Consider the following 23825-nt stretch of genomic DNA (forward strand, 5'->3'; position numbering starts at 1 on the left):
TATAAAATATTAAGTACCTTGCAGTTGTTTCTCCACTCTCTTCAATTCTTGCAATATTGATGAGATTTCCTGCAGGAGCAAATATGTAGCTTTGACTAAGGTTCAAGGATGGAATACAAAATAGCAATCTCAATAGCTCACCTATTGTTCTCTTTATAATACAGCCCAGTCCAAATGTTTTTTTTTTCTGGTTTAAAGATGACCCTTTCCTAATTACAGTTGATCTAACTGAATGGAACACACAAACAACTGGTTTTATAAAGCCAATTTAGTATTTGATTTGACAAAATGGTAGACAGTGGTGATTTTCAAAGATATAGGCTTGGGTGCTCTCTCAGTCTCTTCAGTGTTGGGTAAATTCTGGTACACAATGTCAACATTTTGAGATTGAGATTAATTTTACACTAGCTTTTATAATAACTGAACAATTATCTTTTTTAAAGTGGATTTATTTTTAATGACAAAATGTCTCACTTCTATTTCTTTAAATCTTTAATCATTGACAGCCCTTGTCATTTTGAAAGAAGCCTCTGTTATTTTAATCATACCATGCTTGATGTTTTCACAATTGGGATATCGCTTTCAGCTCGCAGTTTTTTTTCAATGTCTTCCCAATTCCGGTCTTTGTCCTTGAATAATATTCTGTAGCCAAAAAGCACAAAAAAAGTGATGTGTTATTATTTATTCAATTTACTTCCTGCCTTCAAAAAGTGTTCAAAATACCAAACATTTAATTAATAATTTAAAACTACTAGTAAAATTAATTATTAAAAGCCTGAAAAAAGTAATGTACTTTCCCAATTTTCTTAATGCCAAGAGAGTAGGCAACAACTCCTTAGGGCAGGGGTATCAAACTCTCGGCCCGTGGGCTAGATGTGTCATGCTGAAACCGCACCTACCCGCAATGGAAAAAAAGTCACGATAGGTCGCTACACATCACATGACATTGCGAGCTTGACACCCCTGCCTTAGGGAATGCAACCCATAGCTTTGGAGCAGGAGAACGCTCTGTTCCAAGTGCTAGCAAAATGAGCTTCTGGTAGTGGAGACAATATAAAAAGAGCATCTCCTGCAGCTTTTACTGCCTGGGCAGGTTTATAATGGGAAAGCAGATTCAAAGCTCTTTAGGTCTTTAAAGATTAATAGCAACATCTTACATTATGCCTGAAGAGCAATTAGAAATGAGTATAGATCTTTCAATGCCAGGATTATGTGTTACCTTATTTTAGTTACATGCTGCATTTTGTACCAACTGCAACTTCTGGATATTATTCAATGGTAATTCTACATAAACCACAATCTAATAGCCAAGATGGAATGTAATACTTCCATGATTATGAGTTTCCAAATCTCATTGGTTCAGGAAAGAGCAAATAAACATTTTAACTAAGATACAGCAAATGTGCTCTAGGCAAGGGGTGTCAAACTGTTGGCCCCAGGGATGGGTGCATCATAGCAAAACTGCACCCAACCCTTTGCTGACAATGGGAAAAAAGTCATGATACATCGCGACACGTCACATGACGTTGTGAGTTTGACATCCCTGCTCTAGGCCATCGCTGTTAATTATGAATCTAGTGACATCTGAGATGTATTTCGAGACTGTGGACTTACTATAAAATCCAATGTCCTTAGTATATAAAAAAAGACCTTTGACAAACACCTCTAATATTGAGGCTGAGCATTGGTCACAATCCTGGGAGAATCAAAACAGATAATCATCAATGAGACCAGTCTGGGAGCAATACTTTGTGCCAAACCAAAGTGTTGAATTGTAGTGGGATAAAACTGAAGCTGATAGAACAATGCCATTGAATACAGGTTGCATATGGAACAGAAGCACCACTGATTGTGCTAGTTTGTCAGAACATAGAAGGGGTTCCTGTACTCCTTCTGGCCCTTCTGAGTCGCACAGCAGCATTCACTACCCTCAACAATCATGGTATCCTTTTTTGAGTATCTACGAAAATTGAGCTTTGGGAGCACCGTCCTTCAGGGACTCTACTCCTTTCATAGTGGTTGGTTTCAGTTGGTGGTTAAAAGAAAAGAGAGTTGATCAAGTGCCCCCCCTATGTATGGAGTGATATGGGGGTTCTTTTCTCTCCCATTATTATTTAACATCTATATGGAGCCCCATTTCCATCTGTCCTGTTTGCCATCGTTCACTCCCTAGAGACTAAAATGGACAATGTGAAATTTGAGCGGGCCCCGAACAAGGAGTATATATCGGAGGCGGTGACCCTTTGAGAGCTGTATGCAACGAAATTTCATTTTGATGTATGCCGATTGGTGTACATTCAAAGTGACAATAAAGTTATCATTATCATTATTATCATTATATGAAGCTGCTGGGAGAGACCATGCATTATAATAGTATGTAATATCCATATGCTGAGTTAAACCCAGGTTTCCGTTGCCATCTCAACCTAAGCTGATAATATTGTAAAAGTTTTGGTACCCAGACCTTACAGAATGTAGCAATCATAAAGCAGGCAGAAGCTGAACTCAATTAAGATGCTGTTTATGTAGCAAGGCTCTTGTTATCTCCACTTATATCTCTTGAGCAAGCAGCATTACCCCCAGAATGAGCAGATTTGCAACTTGGGGTTCCTCCTGTATCCATGGCTTCTCCTAGATATACAGATGGAACCTATAACCATGGTAGCATTTGCCTAGCATCTGCAAATGTTCCCTCGCATCTACCTTTGCACCTCTTTTTTCTAGCCTTCCCAGTACCTCCCTATCTAAAAGATATGGTTTGGCTGTAATTTACCTTGAAGTCTGTAACTACCCAAAGGTGAACCTCTTGATGGCATGCTGAGGTTTAGCTGAGCTGCCTCAATAGGCCCCTCCACTTCAATAATAGGGCACAGGTATGCACAGCCCTTGATGCCGACTGAAGCAAAGGGGCATACTCCATTCCAACAATTGGAAGTCATAGGCCACGTCATTGGGTTTGTTAAAAAAAATCATTTTAACTGAAACTCTGTAAAATTGAAATGCTCCTTCAAAGATCAGCACAGCCTTACTAAAATGATTTTCTATTTGTGTTTTGTTTCTTCTTTCCAATTTCATGTATGCACATGTTTTATCCTTCTCAGTTTATTAAAACTGGGAGAATTTTGCAGTGCTGGTGTCCTAGTTTTGCAATAGTCTCCTCAAAAAAAGCTTTCTGGGCATTTGTTTTGATTATCTTTTAAATTCTTGCAGAACTTTTCATTTTCCAATTTTTGCCTTTATCACAAAAATAAAAATAGGAGAGAAAACTAAGACAAAGAACAAGGGTCGCACAGGATGTTATTAAAAGGGTTTTGAAAACAGCTCAATTTTCACTGATTTACTGGGGGGAAGGGCTACACCCTTTTATCCTTATAATATCTTATATCTGCCCTTATAATATATTTGAAAGGCAAAGTAAAATTTTCTTCTCTTGGATCTGTTAAAGAAAAATCACCCCTCGGCTGACTTATAGCAGTCTCTGAATGTCTGCTTATTTTCAGAAACCCAGGTACTTGTGCTAATATGTGCACGCATATTAATGCAATAAACCAATGTTTTCTTCCAAACCTCAAAATATTTCAATTTACACATTTCCTCAGATGAAAGCTAATTTGCTGAAAACATACTTTCTTCTACGAGTTAATGGATTAAATTAAGTGCTACATTCAATGTTTTTAAATGGTTACAACTGCAAGTATATAAACTTCATGTAAGTACAAGTGATTACCCCTATTTTAATATTTGGTATCAAAAATTGCTATTGTGGCAGTTAAGTCTGCGATACAAGTGCGCACACAAAAGTTTGGTTTGTAGGGAACTTGAAGATGTCAAGGAGGTTTTATATAATTTGAAATGTTCTCTTCTGGCACATAGATTATTCCTAAGTCAGTAAATCTGCATTTGTGTGTAAACAGAATCAGTATCTAACAACTGAATCACTGAATAGGTTAATTATCGCCACAACTATGTGTATTTATTAGAGTTAAAATGCAACTCCAGACTTTCATTCCCCATGTCAACTAGAAAACAGTGGGGGGAAAAGTTATTTCAGAGATGAACAGCTTTACATTGATGATTCTGTGAAGAACAAATCTAAGTATATGAATACTTAGATTTAGTCATACCTAATGGCTTACCCCTGCAGGCTGTACTTGAAGGATAAGATAATGCTCTAATTCCTTGTTTGTTTTGACTTCCCCAGAGAGATATCACAAACAAACAAAAATAATTAAAAGTCCAGGAAAAAAAACATTTTAAATTATATCCAAAGTCTGTACAAGGTTCATCACTTATTCTAACTTACGTGCTAGGAATAATCAAGCTCTGTGCTCATAATTAGCAATTTACTTTGAAGTTATTTATATGTAATGGCCCACAATGGTTGCTATTCTTAGTTTTTCATGACTACACACTTAGAATAAAAATAAGTAAAAATCGTATATAGCATACTGTATTATAGTATACTATAAAACAGAAAATACAGCAAAAACACAGAATGAAAGCTTTTAAATAACACTCAAAATACAACAATATTCTCTTTTATGCCATCCATCTGATGCATGGATGAAATAGAGAAATTGGATAAGGCTAATGTGTTTAAAAAGTAGAATATTATCTGCAAACATACCATAAACCCGTTTATAATTCTTGTCTAAAATAATGTATTAAGATCCAGAATGATTTTAAACCTGATTATGTTTTCTTGGTCTCAGTCCCATTTTATACCTGTTCTATCTTTTAGGGTCATGAGATATTGCATTTTGAAAGAGTAAATATTTTTCTATATTTAGGAAAAAGTATTTTTATTCAAATAAATTACTGGATAGACAAGTTACAATAGAATATTTTTATGAAGAAATAGTCAAGATATGCAGAAAAAGAACTGTTATTTCAAAAATGTGGGAGGAGTAGCTAAAAAAAACTTGAGAAGAGAAAAGCACATTGTATGTTGGGTAAAAATGGTTAAGTCATTAGAAAGGTAAAAAATCATCTCCCAATAGTAAAAGCAGAGATTGAAAACTGCAATAGACATATTCTTTATAATGCTAACAAAATTAAGGTAAATAGTAAGATAACTAAAAGAAAGATTCAATTCTGTATGGTTTACAGGAAAGAAATTATCAACACCATAGTGGAAATAACATATATAATTAAAAATGTCTGTAATGTATGAAGGCCACATTCTTTCTTTTTCTCCTTTTATTTCTTAATCAACAGTATTCTTCAACGCAATTATAAGCCAGAAAATAAGAATATCAAATACTATAATTTAAGTCTTAAGTCTGTATATATTACAGCTGTGTACATAACAAATATATTTGTTATAACATCAAAAATATTACATAGTAATAACAGCTAAATTGTTCTTAAAACTCAGGTATTGATTCCTACATAGAAGTCTTTTAACAGTATACCAAGTAAAGCAATATATTCTACAGCTCTTTCAAAGTATTTGCACAGCCATAGTAAATATCAAAATTTTAATAGCAGTTTTTGCAAGAAATATTTTGGCTAAAGAAAATAGGTTACCTTATTTTACCAGCTGTTTTATCTATAGATTGCCGAATCTTCCGAGAAAACTGGAAGACTGAGGACAACAGCAAAGTATCTCCCATAACCTGAAAATTTTTGGAAATGAAATTTTAAATTGATGTAATAGAGATTTTATTCTTACAAAAAGCAAAACCAAGTGTGCTAATTCACTTTTTCACATTGTGCTCAAAGTCATTTCTGTCATATAATTTCACTTAAATGGAATGTGAAACCATGATCTTTGACTTAGATAGTATTAAATTGATGTCTAAAATATATATTTAAACCTTTTTCCACTCTATGATTTCATTTAGAAGTAGAAAGATCATCCTTCAAATAGTCCAGGTCTTATACAGGCCTATTTAACTCAGAATACCACATCTAACATGCTCCAAACTGCTTCTGGTATATTCACAGTATTAGCTTCTGGATCTATCCCATAACAGAGTGATTTGAAGGAAGAGTGGAATGTTCTGGAATTCTCTGGAATGTTTGCAGAATACAGAATGATTTTGCACATGCCTAATATAAAATAACTTCAAGCTACTACAGTCAAACAGCAAAGAGTTTCATTATTATTGTATATATTTATTGCTAATATTAATGGATTATATTAGTTTGTAAAGTTTGGGGATAGAGAATTTACAATACAAGAAAATGTAACTATAATTTAAGAAGAAATCTGCTCAGTGAGCTACAGAAATAAGCAGCAAAGAACCCAGTGGCTCTAAATATGGAAGAACTGTACAGGTAGTCCTTGACTTACAACCATTTGTTTAGTGACTGTTCAAAATTACAACGGCCCTGGAAAAGTGATTTATGACTGTTTTCCACACTTACAACCATTGCAGAACCCCTGTGGTCACATGTTCAAAATTCAGACGCTTGACAACTGGCATGTATTTATGATGGTTGGAGTGACTCGGGATCATGTGATCACCTCTTGCGACCTTCTGACATGCAAAGTCAATAGGGAAGCCAGATTCACTTAACAACTGTGTTACTAACTTAACAACTGCAGTGATTCACTTAACAACTGTGGCAAGAAAGGTTGTAAAGTGGGGCAAAGCTCGCTTAACTGTCTTGCTTAGCAACAGAGATTTTGAGCTCAACTGTGGTTGTAACTTGAGGACTACCTGTATTCTCTAATGTGAACAACCGTCAACGCAATGTAAAATGTAGAAGCAAACACATGCCAGATGAAATGGAATTATTTCAGATTTTATCTTTAAAACTTTTTATCAGATAATACAATATAGTGTAATACAATTATGTTAAATTAGATACAATTTAGTGAAAAATTTTAAGACGTAACGTCAGTGCATTTCAATAGCATGGTTAAGGGTAAAATATAGGAGCCTAGTTTTTCAAATGTAATAAAAAAAATCAGTACATTTCGTTCCAACTATATAAAGGCTGTGATTTTTATAAACTTGATAAATAAATAAATACATTTCATTCCAGAATATCTGGCTCAGACACAATGATAAAACTATGGCTTTTCAGTATTTAAGCCATCTTATTTTGGGCTTCTTCCTCCCCTTTGTCCTTTTCTGTCCACCAGAAGACATGAGAATTCTTCTTCAGCGTTTTGCCTTTGCTAACCCCTACCTCCTGCCTGCAACAAACTTAAACCTGCCTGTGGAACAAGAAAAACATTAAGATGCACAACGGAATTTACTTATCTGATGTCTCTGACAATTTGCTCTATGTCAGAGATCACTAACCTTTTCAGGCTGGCGGCCCGAAGGGAAAGGGAGCAGCTGGGAAAAATTTGCACATGTGTCTGCGTGTGAAAATGGGGCTGTGTGTACCCACACGGCGCTAGCAGCCCCATTTGTGTAGGCGTGCAGGTGCTAGCCGCTGCCACTAGCCCCACATGCATGTACAAACGGGTCCGCGGGCGCTAGCGCGAGTGGGGGTATGCACACATGTGTGTGTGCACTGGCCAGCTTGTCCCATGGCCTGGTGGCCAGTAGGCCACGACCTAGTAGTGGGCCGCGGGTCATAGGTTGGGGACCCCTGCTCTATGTAGTTTAGCACTGAAAGCTAAAAATAAGCAATTCTGTGTAATTTTTGTTCAGTTCTTTAAATAAAATATGAATCCTTACTTCATCTCTGCTCCAGGTTCGGCGACGTGTAATTGTGGGGGGTTCAGGTACATCTGTTGTCTGTGGTTTGGGATCATTTGGCCGAATGTTTCCATCTGGTGTTTTAGCATTTACTACTGGAGGAATCTTCCTGAAGTTTAGACTTTCATCAAACACACGGTCAACGAGCTGAAAAATATATATTCATATATATATATATATATATATATATAAAAAACTGATAACTAAGCCTAAACTTATAAAGCTGTCTAGTTAGAAGTATTCTGAGGCCCATTTGTTATGATCTTGCTACAGAAAGACACAAACACCCAAATGATTTGAAAATTTAATTTGTTATGTACTAAAAATAAAATATTTTATTAATTTTACCAAAAGATCGATTGTCCATTATTTTAGTTTTGAGGTACAGAAATACATGCTTATTTAAGTATTGAACAATGCTGGGTATAACACTATTTATATATTCTATACTATAGATTACAGTTTACTGCTAACATAAGAAGGGGCCTTACATTTATTTAGTAAAGATGTAAATCAACATTATCTATCTTAGAGAAAAATGCATATTTATATTAGCAGATGCTTAGTACACATGTCTAGAGAAAAGAGAAAGAAACCAACACAAACACAGTAAAATCACACTGAATAAATGATGTTATGTGCCTTTGTTATAATCATTTTGCAAAAATGTACACAGAACATGATGTTAACTAAGTCGTGTGCAAGCTGTTGAAATAAATAAAAGGAGACAACACAGTTGATGGAGAGAAATATTCAGGGTTGGCAATATTCACTATTGTAGGATTATTTCTATTAGATTATGTTTCTGGACTTTAATGCACTTGACTACACATATGCTCCAGCCAGTGCTTTTGCTGAAATCTCTCTTATTTAAGAATGGCCACCTTAAAGCCTGTGACACAAAATCCTGAAATTTTGAAGTGTCCCCTTGCTGTTTCTGATTTCAGATCTGTGTCTATTTATTCACTGTATATAGGGTGTAGCCTATTTAAGTGATAAAACATTATGAGATAAGTTAAACAAAAAGAAGAGAATCTCCCTGGAAAATTCTAATGCTCCCAGCCATTCTAGGAGCAATTCTTCTTTTAGTTTGGAAACAAATCTTCCAGGTACAACCTGATCCTAAAAAAGACCCATTTTGGAATTAGACCTCTGAGTCTAGATACTCTCTGAGTTTAGAGTTCTGCATATTGTTTCCTGTAATGGAATATTAACCTCAGGGAAGAGAAACATTAACGTTGGAGGTGATGGATGAGTACCTTTTGGAACCAGAATATGGACATTTTCACAACCACAGTTAAGACATATACAAAATTTGAAAATGAGAAGTATGATTTGGTTGTACATGTCACTGTTGGGCACTCTAATGGTACTGCCAAAGCAAGTTTGAGAACAATAGTTATTTTTCAAGACAATCTTCTTCCTCTCTTAAAATGAAAAAAACAACAACAACCACCCTCTCATATTCAAGAATTACTTTTCAGTGTAAATGTAGCTGGTGTTATTACAACTTAGTTAGTGCAACCAATATTGAGGAATTCTCTTTGATATTTTATTAAAAGATAAACTGAATCAACTATATGAAAGAATGATTATATCATTTATGAGAAACTACCTAGAAAACATAGTGTTTACTATTGTCCACCTTTTAAAACTACTTATACCAAGCAAACTGCCAACTCTGAAAACAAAACAAATTAATTCAGAAACAACCTAGTTATAAAGTTATAACCTAATTTATGTAATTTTAATCACTTGTTGAAGTTAGCAACAGTCATAAGAGAATGAAAGACAGCATACAGAAGTAGAAGATCAGGGAAAGCCAAAACATGAATTTTAGATTTTATTATTTGTGCTATTAGAGTAATATTTCCTTCCATCCCAGAGCTTACACAGGGATCATCCTTCATTTTATAAGTCTGAGGTAGGTTGGTGTGAGACATACTGAGTAGGCCAATGTGAGTTTCTATGGCTAAGCATAAACTTTAGTCTGAGTTTTCCTAGTCCTGCTCTAACACTTTAACCACTACAGCACATTTTTATGGCTATAAATGTATGCCTGTTTAGATTATTATGTACTGAAAGGGGTTTAATTTACTTGCTGATTCTAAAGGTATGTCAGTCTAGATCTATTGTTTATTATGAATTGAGAGAGATTTAATTTACTGGCTGATTATAGACTATTCAAAAGCAAAGAATAATTAAATGCAAAGCCATTTTAAGACCACTGATCATGCATAAATTTATTTATTTCACGTATAACATTTTGTAATATCTGCCACTGACACATGCTTAAGGGTTCTGTTTCACTAGGGAATACATAGGCACAGCTGATTTCTATCTGTGCCTTTGGATGAAAAAAAATACAAATATGTTGTTACAAAAAAATCAACACTGAAGTGTGTTCAAAACACAGCTGCTTTCTACACTGACTATATGAAGAGATCTGCCCATTAACTACTGGAATTAATTTTCGATCATTGGTCATCTAACTTTAAAATTAAAGAAAGAGAATGCTGCGATTCGTGCACACAAGAGTGGAGCAATCAAAAGCATGTCAAAAGAGTAAAACAAAAGAAATAAAGAAAAGAAAGAACCTTATGCATTTCTCCATGAAGATCTCCTACCTCTTCTCTAGTGTCTATGGCAGAGCCAGGGGTGGTGGCAGCAGTGCTTACTGTGGTACTAGGAGCAGTGCCTGACGAAGTCACTGAATCGATCTCTCCTGCTACATCATTGATTTCCCGGGCAATGAGAGCCAAATCTTGACTGATCCTGTTGATGATTAAAGTAGCATTAGCAGCACAATGTAGGGGAACCGATCAATATCAGAGCTTCTAATTGAGACAGCTGGAAACCTAAAGCATTTTCTTACTTTTCCCTTTGCTAATAATACCACAAAATTAGTTGCAATTTAACAGTGCTCTGTGAAAACGTCACCTTTCTTCTACCATTATATAAATCCACCTCAACCGTTTTTGAGTCAGAATCCATTATACTGCTTTACATTTGCAGGTGTGTGTGCGTATACATTTCAGTCACCGCTACCCTGTATTTTCTAACCTTATTAACCGGGGTTTTTAATTAGATTCTTTTACTAGGAAGAACTGAAATCCAATATCTCATGGGAAAATATATATATTTGCTTAATGCGATTCTCTGCTCTACTTTTTCCTTCCAAGTTCTTTGCTCCTCAAGTTTGTTCTAGAGGGTCCTCCAACATTTGAAGTATTTTAAAGGGAATGGAGTAGCAGAGAAAATCACTATCATCCCATTCCGTTGATGAAAAAACCGTTCTGTTAGCAGGCGGAACTAACTGAATACAACTCCAGGAAAATGTTTTTGCATATACGTATTTGATCATAATCCTATCTCGGTACAATTGAGGGCTCTGTGCCCATGCTCTTCCTGCTCAGAGCCCACTCATAACATCACTGTTAACTTTGCTCATCTATTATTAGATTCCCCCTTCCTTTGTTTCCCTCTCCTTAAATTTATCAGTGTCTAAAAGCCCCTTGTCTCACATGGTCAATCTGTCTTTATTAAATAGTTATAAAACATGGTCTTGGGGGAAAAAGGACATGGTTTAATTTTGTATATGTATTCTGCGTTAGCTATTTTGTGTTTTAAAAACTGGATTTCACAAAGATTCAATCTGGAGATAATAAATAATATTGTGCTTTTCTGAGTATGACCAGAATATCAGTATTTTGCTGCTTTGTTCCTGTTACAAGTGTCCATAAATACACAAAGCTTTAAGGAAGTCTAGAAAATGGTCTGTTTTCTGACATTCATGAAAACAGTATTTTAAGATTTAAACTAACACGTTAAATTATAACTAATTAATACACATTTTAATGAATAAAGTTTGGTTGGGAATAGAAAACATGTGATGCGTTGACTGATCTAACAATTGTTTGTATTGTTATACAAAGATATTGCACTCTACTTCAGGTTAAGGAAGCCATTCTCAATTGAATTTCTGAATACTACACAAAGTTATTCACACACGTGGCACTCATCTAATCCAGAGTTGAGAATCATTTTTGTTCTGAGTGCCTCAGACTTTCTTTAGGAGGTGCAGAAAGCAAGGCAAGGAACATCATCGTGCCACCAGAGTTTGTGGTCAATTTTTGAAGCAGGGGATGAGGTTAAGGAGCCTGCTAAGGAATCTATTTTGCTTTATAATTTCCCCCAAAGCTTATGGTTTTCTAAAGGATGAAATGGATGTCTTGAAGCAGGGGTGTCAAACTGCCGGCCCATGAGCTGGTTGCATCATGAGGAGGCTGCGCCCACCCCAGCTCCGGTAATGTAAAAAAAGTCACGATACGTTGCGACACATCACGTGACGCGGCAAATTTGACACCCATTTCCTAAAGCATACGTGATTTTTTAAAAAAATATCTTTAATCAGACAGTAAAAAACCTTCCTCCAAAGTTTGTTTAACAAAGGCTGCAAAAGAGGCACTGGAAGTTAAGGGTTGTTTACTTGGGAGATAGGAACCCTAGCCACTGTCCTTCGTAGTCACTATCATTTTGCTGATGTACCCATGCAATGCTTGTGGTGTAAACAGACTATCTAATTAAGCATGAATTATTTCAGTTACTTTTCAAGGAAGTCATATTTATTTTTCATCTGGTCCTATTCCAGTTTTGAGGAAGAAATCCTCAGAAAACCACTCAAAGCCAAGTACAGATCTTATAGCAATTCATGCCATGAAGTTATCATTCCATGTAACTAAATTGAAAGTTTTCCTCATTATTCCTCATAGGGGGTTGTGGAGGATGAGGAAGACAGCAGCTTGTTCACAGTGATGTCATGTAAATGCCACAACATATGTACTTGCATTAGATGTCAAGACATAAGCAAGGGCGGTATATAAATGTAATAAAATAAATAAATAAAATAAATAAATATTTGCATGATAACATCGCTGCATGTTGCCATTTTTTGACATCACTGTGGTTTGCTGCAGACACTGCTGGACCTCCTGATGGTGCCAAAATTATGAGTGAAAGAGAGGCTATAATTAATGTCTTCTGCTTTTCAGAGAGTTGTTATTTCTTGGAAAGCCAACCTTGCTATTTCTTCTCGATGAGCAGTCCAATCACGAATGTAGTCCTCCTGTTCTTTTATCCTATGCTTGAAGGTATTGCTACTCTGTACTGGTGTTCCAATGTTCTGCACTCGAGTAGTTTTCAGGGCTGGAGAAGTACGTAGACGGGCATGTTTAGGAGAATTACGGTTTGATCCAAATTCATCTTCTGAGGTGGAAGCATAATCAGTAGGAAAGCGCCTCCATCTTGAATTTACTAAATTAGTTTAATTATTGAAAAAGAATTATTGTTCTATTTATTGCAGATAATACAAGTATGACTTTAACAACATGATAGCATACCAAAGTTGCTTAATACCAAACCCCAAATGCCTCATTAAAGTGCTTACTAGTTTGAAACTAAAAAAAAAATAGAATTTTGTTAAATAATAAACACTAATTGACAAAATGTGAAAAAGAATACTCTGTGTACAATGTTGAGTTAATAAGGCAGAATATTAATATTAGTCTAAAATAATAAGCCAATACAGTGAATCTGTATGCTTTTTTTTGCAAATCACCGCAATTAAAAAAAAGTGTAACTGCATATTTGACGACACATGGAAACATAAGCACTATTAATGGGATGATTTAGAGAAGAAAAACTATAATTTGTGTCATTTGAAACCCAATTAGAAAATACTAGGAGATATTGACTATTATAAGGACACATTTTGAGTTCCCTTACTTGTGAGGAAAACAGAGGTAGGAAAATTGGGTTTGTTCACTGCTTTGTTTATATATAAAAATAGGTGGAAGTAATAACAATAAAGGATGCTGTTATTTTCTAAGAAAGAACACTGGCAGATTTAACAAAGAAAATGTTCACTTCCACACAGACATTGAGATCCACTAAAATGATTTCTCCTTTTTAAAAACATGTAAGGGAAGCTTATGATAATATAAGCATCAATTCTTAGAGATAACAATACAGTGGTACCTTGGTATTCATCATTAATTGATTCTGGGAAGAACAATTACAAAAAATGATGAGTACCAAACATTATAAGGAATAATGTAGTGAGGTCACAAGGCAGCTGACATCAACAAGTTCTAACTTGTGCGCTGAATACTGTTGTGATTCAGTGTCAGCCTGTGCTCCCAGCAGCTGAGTCCGATGAATCTGAGGAGGAGGAGGGGTTTGGAGAGCCTTTGGTGTCAGAGGGAGGCTCTGATGCACTGCAGGACTCTCAGCCTGGCCCCTCCAGTCATGTTCCTCATGCGGCTCAGCTGTGTGAGTACGAGGTGTCGGACTCAGAGGATTCACAGCTGAATCTGTTCAGAGACGTTAGAAGCAGAAGGCAATCAAGCAGAGCAGAGCAGAGCAGAGAAAATCAATGAGGAAACTCAGTGAGAGGAGAAGGCAGTTGTTGTGATTCAGGGTCAGCCTGTGGGTTCGGCAGTTGGGTCGGACGACTCAGAGGAGGGGGGGTGTTGAAGACCTTGCTGAGGGGGTTGAAGATCTTGCTGATGAGAACCCTCAGCCAGGCCCCTCCCACTTGGTCACCACGGAGACCCAGCTGTGTGAGCCTGACAGCGTGGATGAAGATGACCCACAGCTGGCCCTGTTCAAGGACGCCCGACGCAGGGGCAGTCAAGTAGGAGTAAACAGAGGAAGGCTGTGGGGCTTCTCGGAAGGAGGCAGAGAGAGGCCACGCCCTGAACTCTTTATAAAGGGAATGTTTGGGGAGGGCTGGTTTGCTGAAAGCAACCGCTCAGATAGTGTTTCAAAGCTCTGGTATCTTGGTTCGTGTCTTGTTTGTTTTTGTAATAAATTTGGCAGACGTATTCCAGCCTCTTGCCGTCTGTAAAGGGGTTGCCTTTTCTGCAAGGCCGGTAGCAGGCTGGTACAGAACAGCAGTGAGAAGCCACACCTTGGGACTGATAATAAAAGGGGAAGGTGTGGGCGGGGCTGGTTGCTGAAGGCAACCATTTGGAGACATTCTAAGAGAATCCTGGTATGTTCTTGATACTTCTGTTTAACTCTTGTTTGATATTTTGATTCATTTATTGAAGGAAATATTCTGTTGCTTTTTTGTTTGAACTGTAAATAAATTTGGGTTGGGTTTTTCCAGCCTATTGACTGTAAAAAGGAAAAAGGGGTTGTCCCTGACACACAAACAGGGCCGGTCGTAGGCTGGAACAGAACAAATACCAAATGATGAGTACCAGGACAAAATATTAACTTTAAAATGCATTGGGTACCAAATTTGATGAGTTTCAAAGCAGTCGAGTACCAAGGTACCACTGCATTGCCAAAAAATAAAAAAGATAAAAAACCCACCAAGATAATTTCAATTATCTTTGTTGTCAGGCATGGTTTTTATCAATTGAGTGAAAACTCTGTTAAAGTCAGTGGCAATTGCAGGGGTTCCAGACCAGGTGAGGAAGTGTTGATTGGAAGAGTGAAGGAGGTTTCAGTGTGCTGAGGTATTTAATGGTTGACACCGCTCTTGGGAAACAAGATTCCATTGGAAAAAAACAACCCCCCCCAATACTAGGGGTCCAAGTATAAATGAAAATTTTACCAGGAAAAAAAGAACCTGTGTCTCGCCCTTGATAAAGTTGTGAATTAGTCTTTACCTGCAATATTTCTTAAAGTCATATAATTACTAAGTGCCTAAATTTCATAGAATCATGAGACTGAAAGGACCCTGGAGGTTTTCTAGTCCAACTGCCTGCCCAAGGCAGAAATCCTTATACCATCCCAGACAAATGGTTATCCAATCTTTTCTTCAAAACTTCCTGCAGTGGAGCACCCACAATTCCAGGAAGCAATCTGATTAATTATTCTGTCAGGAATAATTCTGCCTTATTTCTAGGTTGAACCTCCCTGTGACAAGCTTCCACCCCTTGCCCGTTGTCCTGATTTCAGGTGCCATGGAGAATAAACTCATCTGATCAAATCAAACAAATCATTTACCACAGTAAAGCCAGAAAAAATGAAATTGTGGAGCATTGAAAAGTGGGTGACTGTTCATACTGATTAAATGCAGAGATGACTCTTCTAGAAACGAAGTTCTTTTTTTGCTGAAGGCTTAAATAATGGCTGTAACTGTGACTTGTTAAATGAAGGCAGATAATCCTTAAATGACTTTGGAATATACTGTAGGTTATAGTTCTGTTTAAAGGATGGAAAGCCAGTATGTTTGTGTGTGTGTGTGTGTGTGTGTGTGTGTGTGTGTGTGTGTAGAGAGAGAGATATCTTTGAACTCAAAATTCTCCTATACCTTCAAATTGCTTATTCAAAATAAAACTCCAATTAGTTTTTTTTAAAATACATATTTAAAACTAGTTCTGCAACTCAGCATTGTACAACATGAGTATTTAGAGAAAAAAATAGGGGTGAAAATTTTAAAATACATGATGTCCAGTACTCTACCACTGTAAGTTTCAACAGCAGGATCTGGGTCTGGAAGAAGATGATATATCTCTGTGTACAAAAATGTGTTATCATGTTATTGACACATACGGATTTAATGCATTTGTCTTAAAGGTAATAATTAAGTTAATTCCACCACTTTAAAAAGATGTGGAAAAAATATGAGCAGTACTGACACATTTCAACACACTAAATTATTTTTGGCATTTAATTCAATTTGAAAATCTAAGTATCAATTTACATTGCAGCGAGGAGAATCACAAATGTTTTTTTAATAACAAATTATTTGGAATAATAACGAAAATTAACAAGTAGTACTGCCTATGTATAAAGATAAAACTTACTCATACTTACCAAGTTTTGGCACAGAGTAGTGCACTGTATAAACATGATTGTGTGACAAATACTAAACTTTTCAGAGGATAATATTCTTTTGAATTACATACCTAGTACACGGAATTTGACAATTGGAGAACATAAATAGATTCTTTGTACCCTTATTATGGCTAAAAGAGTGATATTGCAGTATCAGAAACACATAGCTCCATTTATTCAATGGACTGAATTTCCATTTATGAGCAGGTAGCCTATATATACTCAGACTTCATACAGACAAGTATAATGAAATATGGGACTTATTTATATAAAATACAGTAGGTTAAAAAAGGATAGCCATATAGATGAATTAGAAATATATACATGCTTGAATAATATTTGGATTAAACAAGCATATATAGAACTAGTTGTTTATTGTTATGAGATATAGTTGTATTTCTTTCACTTTTGTTAAAGCACTTTTTATGTGTTATTTCCTTCTCTTTTGCAACGTATTCACTATCACAATTATATTTGTGTTTTGTTTTCTGTTATTAAAAAGAAATGTAAATAAGTCAATAAATAAGATGGAACTTATTTGCCCTTACTAGTCTACTTGTATTTTATATCTATGGCTGCTATAAAAGATATTTAAATATTTAAAGATATTTAAATATTTAATAAATATTTAAGTTTATTCCACAAACCTTCAGTGAGTGTCAGGTAAAAAGTAAGAACGTAGACAATCACTTAAAATATGAGCCAGCAGTGTGCTGCAGCTGCCAAAAAAGCCAACACAGTGCTAGGCTGCATTAACAGAGGGATAGAATCAAGATCACGTGAAGTACTAATACCACTTTACAATGCTTTGGTAAGGCCACACCTGGAATACTGCATCCAGTTTTGGTCACCACGATGTAAAAAAGATATCGAGACTCTAGAAAGGGTACAGAGAAGAGCAACAAAGATGATTGGGGGACTGAAGGCTAAAACATACAGGGAACGGTTTCTGGAATTGGGTATGTGTAGTTTAATGAAGAGAAGGGTGAGGGGTGACATGATAGCAGTGTTCCAATATCTCAGGGGCTGCCACAAAGAAGAGGGAGTCAAGCTATTCTCCAAAGCACCTGAAAGCAGGACAAGAAGCAATGGATGGAAACTAGTCAAGGAGAGAAGCAACCTAGAACTAAGGAGAAACTTCCTGACAGTTAGAACAATTAACCAGTGGAACAACCTGCCTCCAGAAGTGGTGAATGCTCCAACACTGGAAGTTTTTAAGAAGAGACTGGCCAGCCATTTGCCTGAAATGGTATAGGGTTTCCTGCCTGAGCAGGGGGTTGGACTAGATGACTTCCAAGGTCCCTTCCAACTACTACTACTACTACTACTACTACTACTACTACTTCTGATGATGATGATGAAGATTTCACAAATTATCTTCTATTTTAATAAAAGAATCTGTCCTCAAATTATTTCTGATGATGCTACACCCTAAGATGTGCAACATTTGAGCATACTATTTGCCCCACCAAGGGACAAGTATTAGTAGCATATATCAAATTTCTTGCATGATTAAAACCTCTTTTAAGCCTTAAATGTATTTAAAGTTAGTTGCATGTTCTTTTTTCTTTCCCATTAGCTGACTCTGATTTCCCAGCACAAATTCAGACCGGATATGTTTCAAAGCCAGCTACCTTCAGAAAGGCGGAGGAGTAAACTGCACTGACTTGGCAAATGTTTTTCACTGATAATAAAATAAATGTAAGTAACAGAAATTCCTAATTAGATTAACTGTAAGGGTATACCATGAAAAGTTTGAAAACTGTCTTAAAGTGGGAACCTCGATGCAAGCTTGATTCTAGGACAATCATGCTTACTCACTGGCTTTGAAGGGACTTGCCTGCTATCATTCCATGAGCATACTGAAGAAGGGGTTTCAGACAGTAGAAGGGGCTAAGATTCCATCTTTTGCTATAAATCAATTTCATTTAACACATTGTGCTTAAAAATATTATTTGTCTAGTCTTATTCAATAAATCTTCTTTGGCTTTCAACTCATTTGAGAAGTTGCTTCATTGCTTCTAAATTCTAGGATCTGCTACCTATAATTTACTGTGGGGTGCAATACAGTATCAAAGAGCTACCAGAAACTATTCTGTGATGCTATGATGTCACTGGAAGAATGGAGCTGAGACGTTTTGATGTGTTTGGATTTTACGTGTGGAAGAGAATGGGAAGCCTCTCTCTACAGTACAAAATCTGAAAAACAGGCTGATTTGACTCAAAAGTGCTTTTCCAAAACTGAACTGAACTGAAGAAGCTTCTTGGATGAGAAGCGAAACATTTTCAAAGAAAAACCAAGAAAATCCAGTTGCCTTTTGGAAAAAGCACCTTTGGGACAACCATGAACTGGATGATGGAGAATTTCCATACACAGGCTGATTTGAGTTTAAGGGTAGGAAAAGAAGCAGAAGGCTTTTCAAGATAAACTGTTCCTATTGCTTCCTTTAAAATGATGTAATATCAGCCATTTTGCTACTGTAGTGCAGCAATACAATTTTAGGATGATGATGGACTGCAAATGGGCTGATGGAAGCCACAGGCAAATCACTGTGGATGCTTAGCCTTATTCTAGAGTGGTATAAGTTTTCTGATACTTCTGGTATCAAGCTCAAATGAAAGTCCTAAAGAAATGAAAATTGATTTATAAATAACCACAGCAGATTAACTGAAAGGATGCTTAAACTACACCATATCACGCTCAGCAGTATGTAATAAAACTTGCATCCTGCAGTCAGATTTTAAATATGCAATGCATGCACAAAAACTTTCTCTTCAAGTTACCACAGCTAAATGTTTGTCACATGCTGCTCCATGATTCCATAAACATTTTAAAGTAGCAGTTGGTGTATTCTGAATAGGTAATGTGGCCTTAAAAACATTTAAGGAAATGTTATCCCTGTAGTAGTTCTTCAAATTCTACCCAGAATGTTGATAATTAAAGCAAGCTTTATAATCATCATATGGCACAAGAGCAGAATTTTGCAAGTATACTCGTTTCCTTTTATAGTACCTGTCACATGAAAATTACATGTCTTTGATGCAGACTCCAATGACTACCAGTAGCTGTTATGAAACTGCGTAATTGGGCAGGCCACATACAATGTTATTATGTAGAACACTGCAACACAAAATTAGGTTACTGCAGTTTAGGTTCAACCTGAATGAACCGTAAATATTACGACTGGGAAGCAAGTCCACAATCCTGAATACTTAAACATTTTTTTAAGTCCTCAAGAATTATGGTGAAAAAGCATACTTGGCTTTTGAACTATATTTTCTTTAAAGCTAGTATATGTATAAGTAATTGTATATATGTATGTGTATGTGTATGTGCCCTAATGCCTTTGTGTTTGACTTGTTAATATTTTGCATGAGAACAAGCATCAATTTTAGTAAGCCACAGGACCAAATGAAAATGGAAAGTGCTGAAAAATGAAATTATTAGAGGTAAGATGGAAAGTATCTCATACCTGATGGAGAGTTATGGGCTGAAGACAGAGATTTGGATTTGGAATCTGATAGGCGAGAAATGCTGTTAGCTCTAATTCTAGGAGAAACTTTAGTACTGTCTGCTGGTGGTGTTAGTCTAATGCCACTTCTAGTTATGGCTTCTGAAGTACGAGACGTAGAGCTTCTAGTTACTGTTGCTTCAGAGTCACTTCGTGCCGATAAAGAACCAAGTCTATTCCTCCGTGGCTGGGCAAGCAGGTCAATTCTTGAAATATTTCTCCTTCCTGATGGGGGCTTAGATGTAGAACTTGTAGTAGACACCTCAGAAGCCACTGATGCTTTATCTGCATCTGCGAGTTCACTATCTGACACTTCACCAAGCCGTGCTCTTCGTAACAGTGAAGTCCTTGTAGGGCGAGGCCTTGGAAGAGTGGTTGACTTACTGACTTGCCCAGTTGATGGTGAAGAAGACTTCAACTTAGCTAATTTAATTCCTTCCGTTTTGGAATGCAAATGTTCATCTGCTGAGGTAAAAGGAGTCCTTCCGTGTGATTTGCCAGAACATGTTTCCTGGTCAGAAGATAAGATATCAGATATAGCAGAATGAGGTACACTAGAAGTTTGATCATCATCTGTTAAATCTACTGAAGGCTGCCTTATTCTTCCACTACTCTGTGCAATCTTGCGTGCATCACCCCTTGAACTAGCTTCTGAGGAGCGGCCTTTTGTTTTCTTCTCCATTTTGTCACTGGCATTTGAACAAGATGACTTTAAAATATCCTTTGAGGGAGAAGTAGTTGAACATCGATCTTTATAGAGAGTAGTAAAGCTTTTACGTTTCTGAGTAGTTTTTCTTTCACTGTCTCCAGTAACTAAACTAATTGTACTAGCAGTATCCACATCTGATTCAGGTGAAATGGAATTATCTCTATTGTAGCTGGGAGTGTCAGGTCCTTCATCTGTTTTATTTTCTTCACGCAGCTTTGCCTCAAGAAAAGCCATTACAGCTTCCGTGTCTTTTAAAATAAGTGTTGTATCTAGACCAGGATCTAGTTCCACTGAATCACTTTTCTCACTTGTTCTGTTGGTGGATGTTAAAGAAATTGATGGAGTAGTTCCTTGTTTATTAATATGAGGTATTAATTCTATGGGTATATTTGCACTTGGTTTATCTATAGTAAAGCTGCCTTGTCTTACTAATGGCTTTGATATTTCCTTTTTATCTCCACTAAGTCCTTTAGTTGTTTGCAATTTGGCTTCCTCGGCTTTCCTCCTTTTCCCTTCACTTTGTGACAATTTAACTTCTGTTTTACCTGCACCACGCCCTGATGCCTTTTCTTTCATATCCAATTTATGGGAAACAGAAGATTCCTCTCTCCCTTTTTCAACCTGGCTTGCAGTTCTTGCAGAAGATAATTTAGCTGGGATCCAATGTGTCAGCTCATTTTGAATTTTAGTTAAAGATTGCTTTACCATAGATGTTTCTTTGCCATTTTCATTTTTCTCTTTTTCAGAAGCAAGGCAACTACCGGAGTGAAAAACTGTCTTATCTGCTTTAGGAGAAAGGCCATTTATTGTCTGGCTCGCTTTAGTCAGGCTTTTATCGGTGGCATGTCCTATTTCTTTTTGAGAATGAGTTGGAGTTTCTTTCTCTTGAAGTTCTGTGTCCTGTTTTTCACCTATCTCTGATCTGTGATGGGCTGTAACTTTTGTTTTTTGTCCTTCGATAACAGCAGTTTCCTCCTTTGGCAACTGAGGGAGTGTCCGCCTCTTTCGATCTAGGCTGGTTAAAGAGGTAATTGAGCCAGAACTTCTAACTGACAGGCCAGATCCACCGATATCAGTGTCTAAAATCAAATAAAATGGAAACAAAACTTAATCAGGAATTCTAAAATTTAATATATGTGACAGAGTAGACAAAATTAAAGCCTCTTTTCTTGTCACACATACCTTTCAGATTTAAAAATTGAAATGTCATGCAATTTATAAAATAGAATATAAAAATATAATTATATTTCCATAAGAGTTGTGGAAAAATGAATCACTGAGAAGAATGAAATATATATTCATCAAACCCAAAATGTGACTAAACAAGATAATAGATTGATATAGTATAAAAAGAGCTGCAGGTATTAGATATGGTACCATTTTCTAGGTGAACAAGCACAGATGACTCCATCCGTTCTTCATTTTCTTCATGTTTTGTATGATTAGCAGCCAGACTAGCCCACTGTGACACCCAGCGCTTGCTTCCAGATATGCCAGTGCTTTCCTAATATGGGATTTTAAAAAAGATCAGTTACACACCCAGTAAAACCAGATAATCTATTCAGAAATTTCCTATGGTAAATATTTACAGGATCCAGTCTTATTCACTTTAAAGTAGGAAGCTGAAAAGTTTGAAGAAAATTAAGATATAAAACAAGTTATAATGGCTTAAAAATTCACACTGTAAGAGTATGTTTATAACCTTACCCAGGAAGCTTAGAATAACTCAAAGTGGAAAGTTTGCTGAGAATGAGGTAAGAGTACAAATGCAGCAAATAAATGCATAAATAAATGAAATCATAGATCAACATCAGTCTAATACAGTGGTTTAAAACCAGTCTATTTTTTAAAAAAAAAATCATCTTAACTGTTGGTATTTTATCATCTTGGTTAAAGATCTGAGTGTCTTTCTATAGATTCAGGCGACCTGTTCTTTGCAAACACAGATTTTGGAAAATCATTTTTATGTGAGAGACTACTGGTGGGGAAAAAAAGGAAAGAACCAATAACCCAGAAGCCATAATGTGTGTAACAATGCACACTTGACACACTTGAAATAAGAATGAATATTCTTTCTCTCTTCTGCTTTCAATTTCCATTGACAGAATAGTTCCTATTTCCAATGAGTTTTCTGGAATGTTAGATGAGCCACTATTTAAAGAAGGCATGCCCAACCCACAGTCCATGGACAGCTAGTAATGCAGCCCCACAAGATAAATTGGTTATTTATATACATTATATAATTTATATGTGGCCCAAGACAATTCCTTTTCACTCAATGCGACCAGGCAAGCCAAAAGCTTGACATACCTGGTTTAAACAGTGACTGCAAGCCAGGATTACAAACAAGATTCAATAATGATTTGAAACTAGGAAGGTGACAACATTATAGTAGCAGTCACTTAGTATTTTGCTGCTAATCAACTTAATCACCCAAGAAGAAATCAGAATGCAGAAAATTGCTTCTTTAACTTTCAAAGGGCGGTATACTCTGCCTAGCCACATCCAAGTTAGCTTTTCCTACAGCTACATTCTATTCACCCATCTGGCTACTTTAGCTATCATAGCTCCCTTGTGTAGTCTGATGCCATCTTGGTCTTTGTTATACCAGCCAAATATGTTTCTCATCTATAAGCAAATTGTGAGAATCTTTATTATTTTAGACTGACCTGATATTATATAGTCACAAAATCAGGTTTTTTTTTTACAAGATTAAGGTAACTCTGTAGGCCTGATAAATGGGCATCAAATGGTAATTACATTTCCCATTTTGTTTATATTTCCATAAAATTAATCTCCCTTTTTCTATAATGATTTGCCAGTACCAAATCTTTTACTCCCCATCACTACTGACTGCTATCGCAGACCTTGCTCACATTAATGGAATACTTAAAATACATGCACATAACGTTCATCCCAGCATCAGAAAATTCTTACATTATCTAAGATTGGCTATAACTCCTGAAGTGGTAACCAATCTTTTTTTTTTCCTGACAGCAGCTTCTGTTCAATAGACAAAGCTTAAATCCCTCCCCCAGCTGATTTTGATACTCATGAAGAGTATCACTCTTGCATCACCTCCCAAAG

At 36.3% G+C, this 23825-nt stretch overlaps 1 protein-coding gene across 1 annotated transcript in view; it reads right to left on the reverse strand.

Moving 5' to 3' along the window:
• CEP170 (centrosomal protein 170) overlaps positions 1–23825 on the reverse strand; it is an 86024-nt gene that overhangs the window by 5734 nt on the left and 56465 nt on the right. The window contains exons 12-19 of the mRNA XM_083349945.1: positions 22116–22242; positions 19991–21817; positions 12743–12977; positions 10292–10439; positions 7644–7811; positions 5530–5618; positions 549–642; positions 18–69 (exon numbers count right to left, since the gene is read on the reverse strand). Of these exons, the coding sequence (XP_083206071.1) occupies positions 18–69; positions 549–642; positions 5530–5618; positions 7644–7811; positions 10292–10439; positions 12743–12977; positions 19991–21817; positions 22116–22242 (2740 nt within the window). The remainder of the gene's footprint in view (positions 1–17; positions 70–548; positions 643–5529; positions 5619–7643; positions 7812–10291; positions 10440–12742; positions 12978–19990; positions 21818–22115; positions 22243–23825) is intronic.

This window comes from Vipera ursinii (assembly GCF_947247035.1).
Source record: "Vipera ursinii genome assembly, chromosome: 1".
Classification (NCBI taxonomy): domain Eukaryota; kingdom Metazoa; phylum Chordata; class Lepidosauria; order Squamata; family Viperidae; genus Vipera; species Vipera ursinii.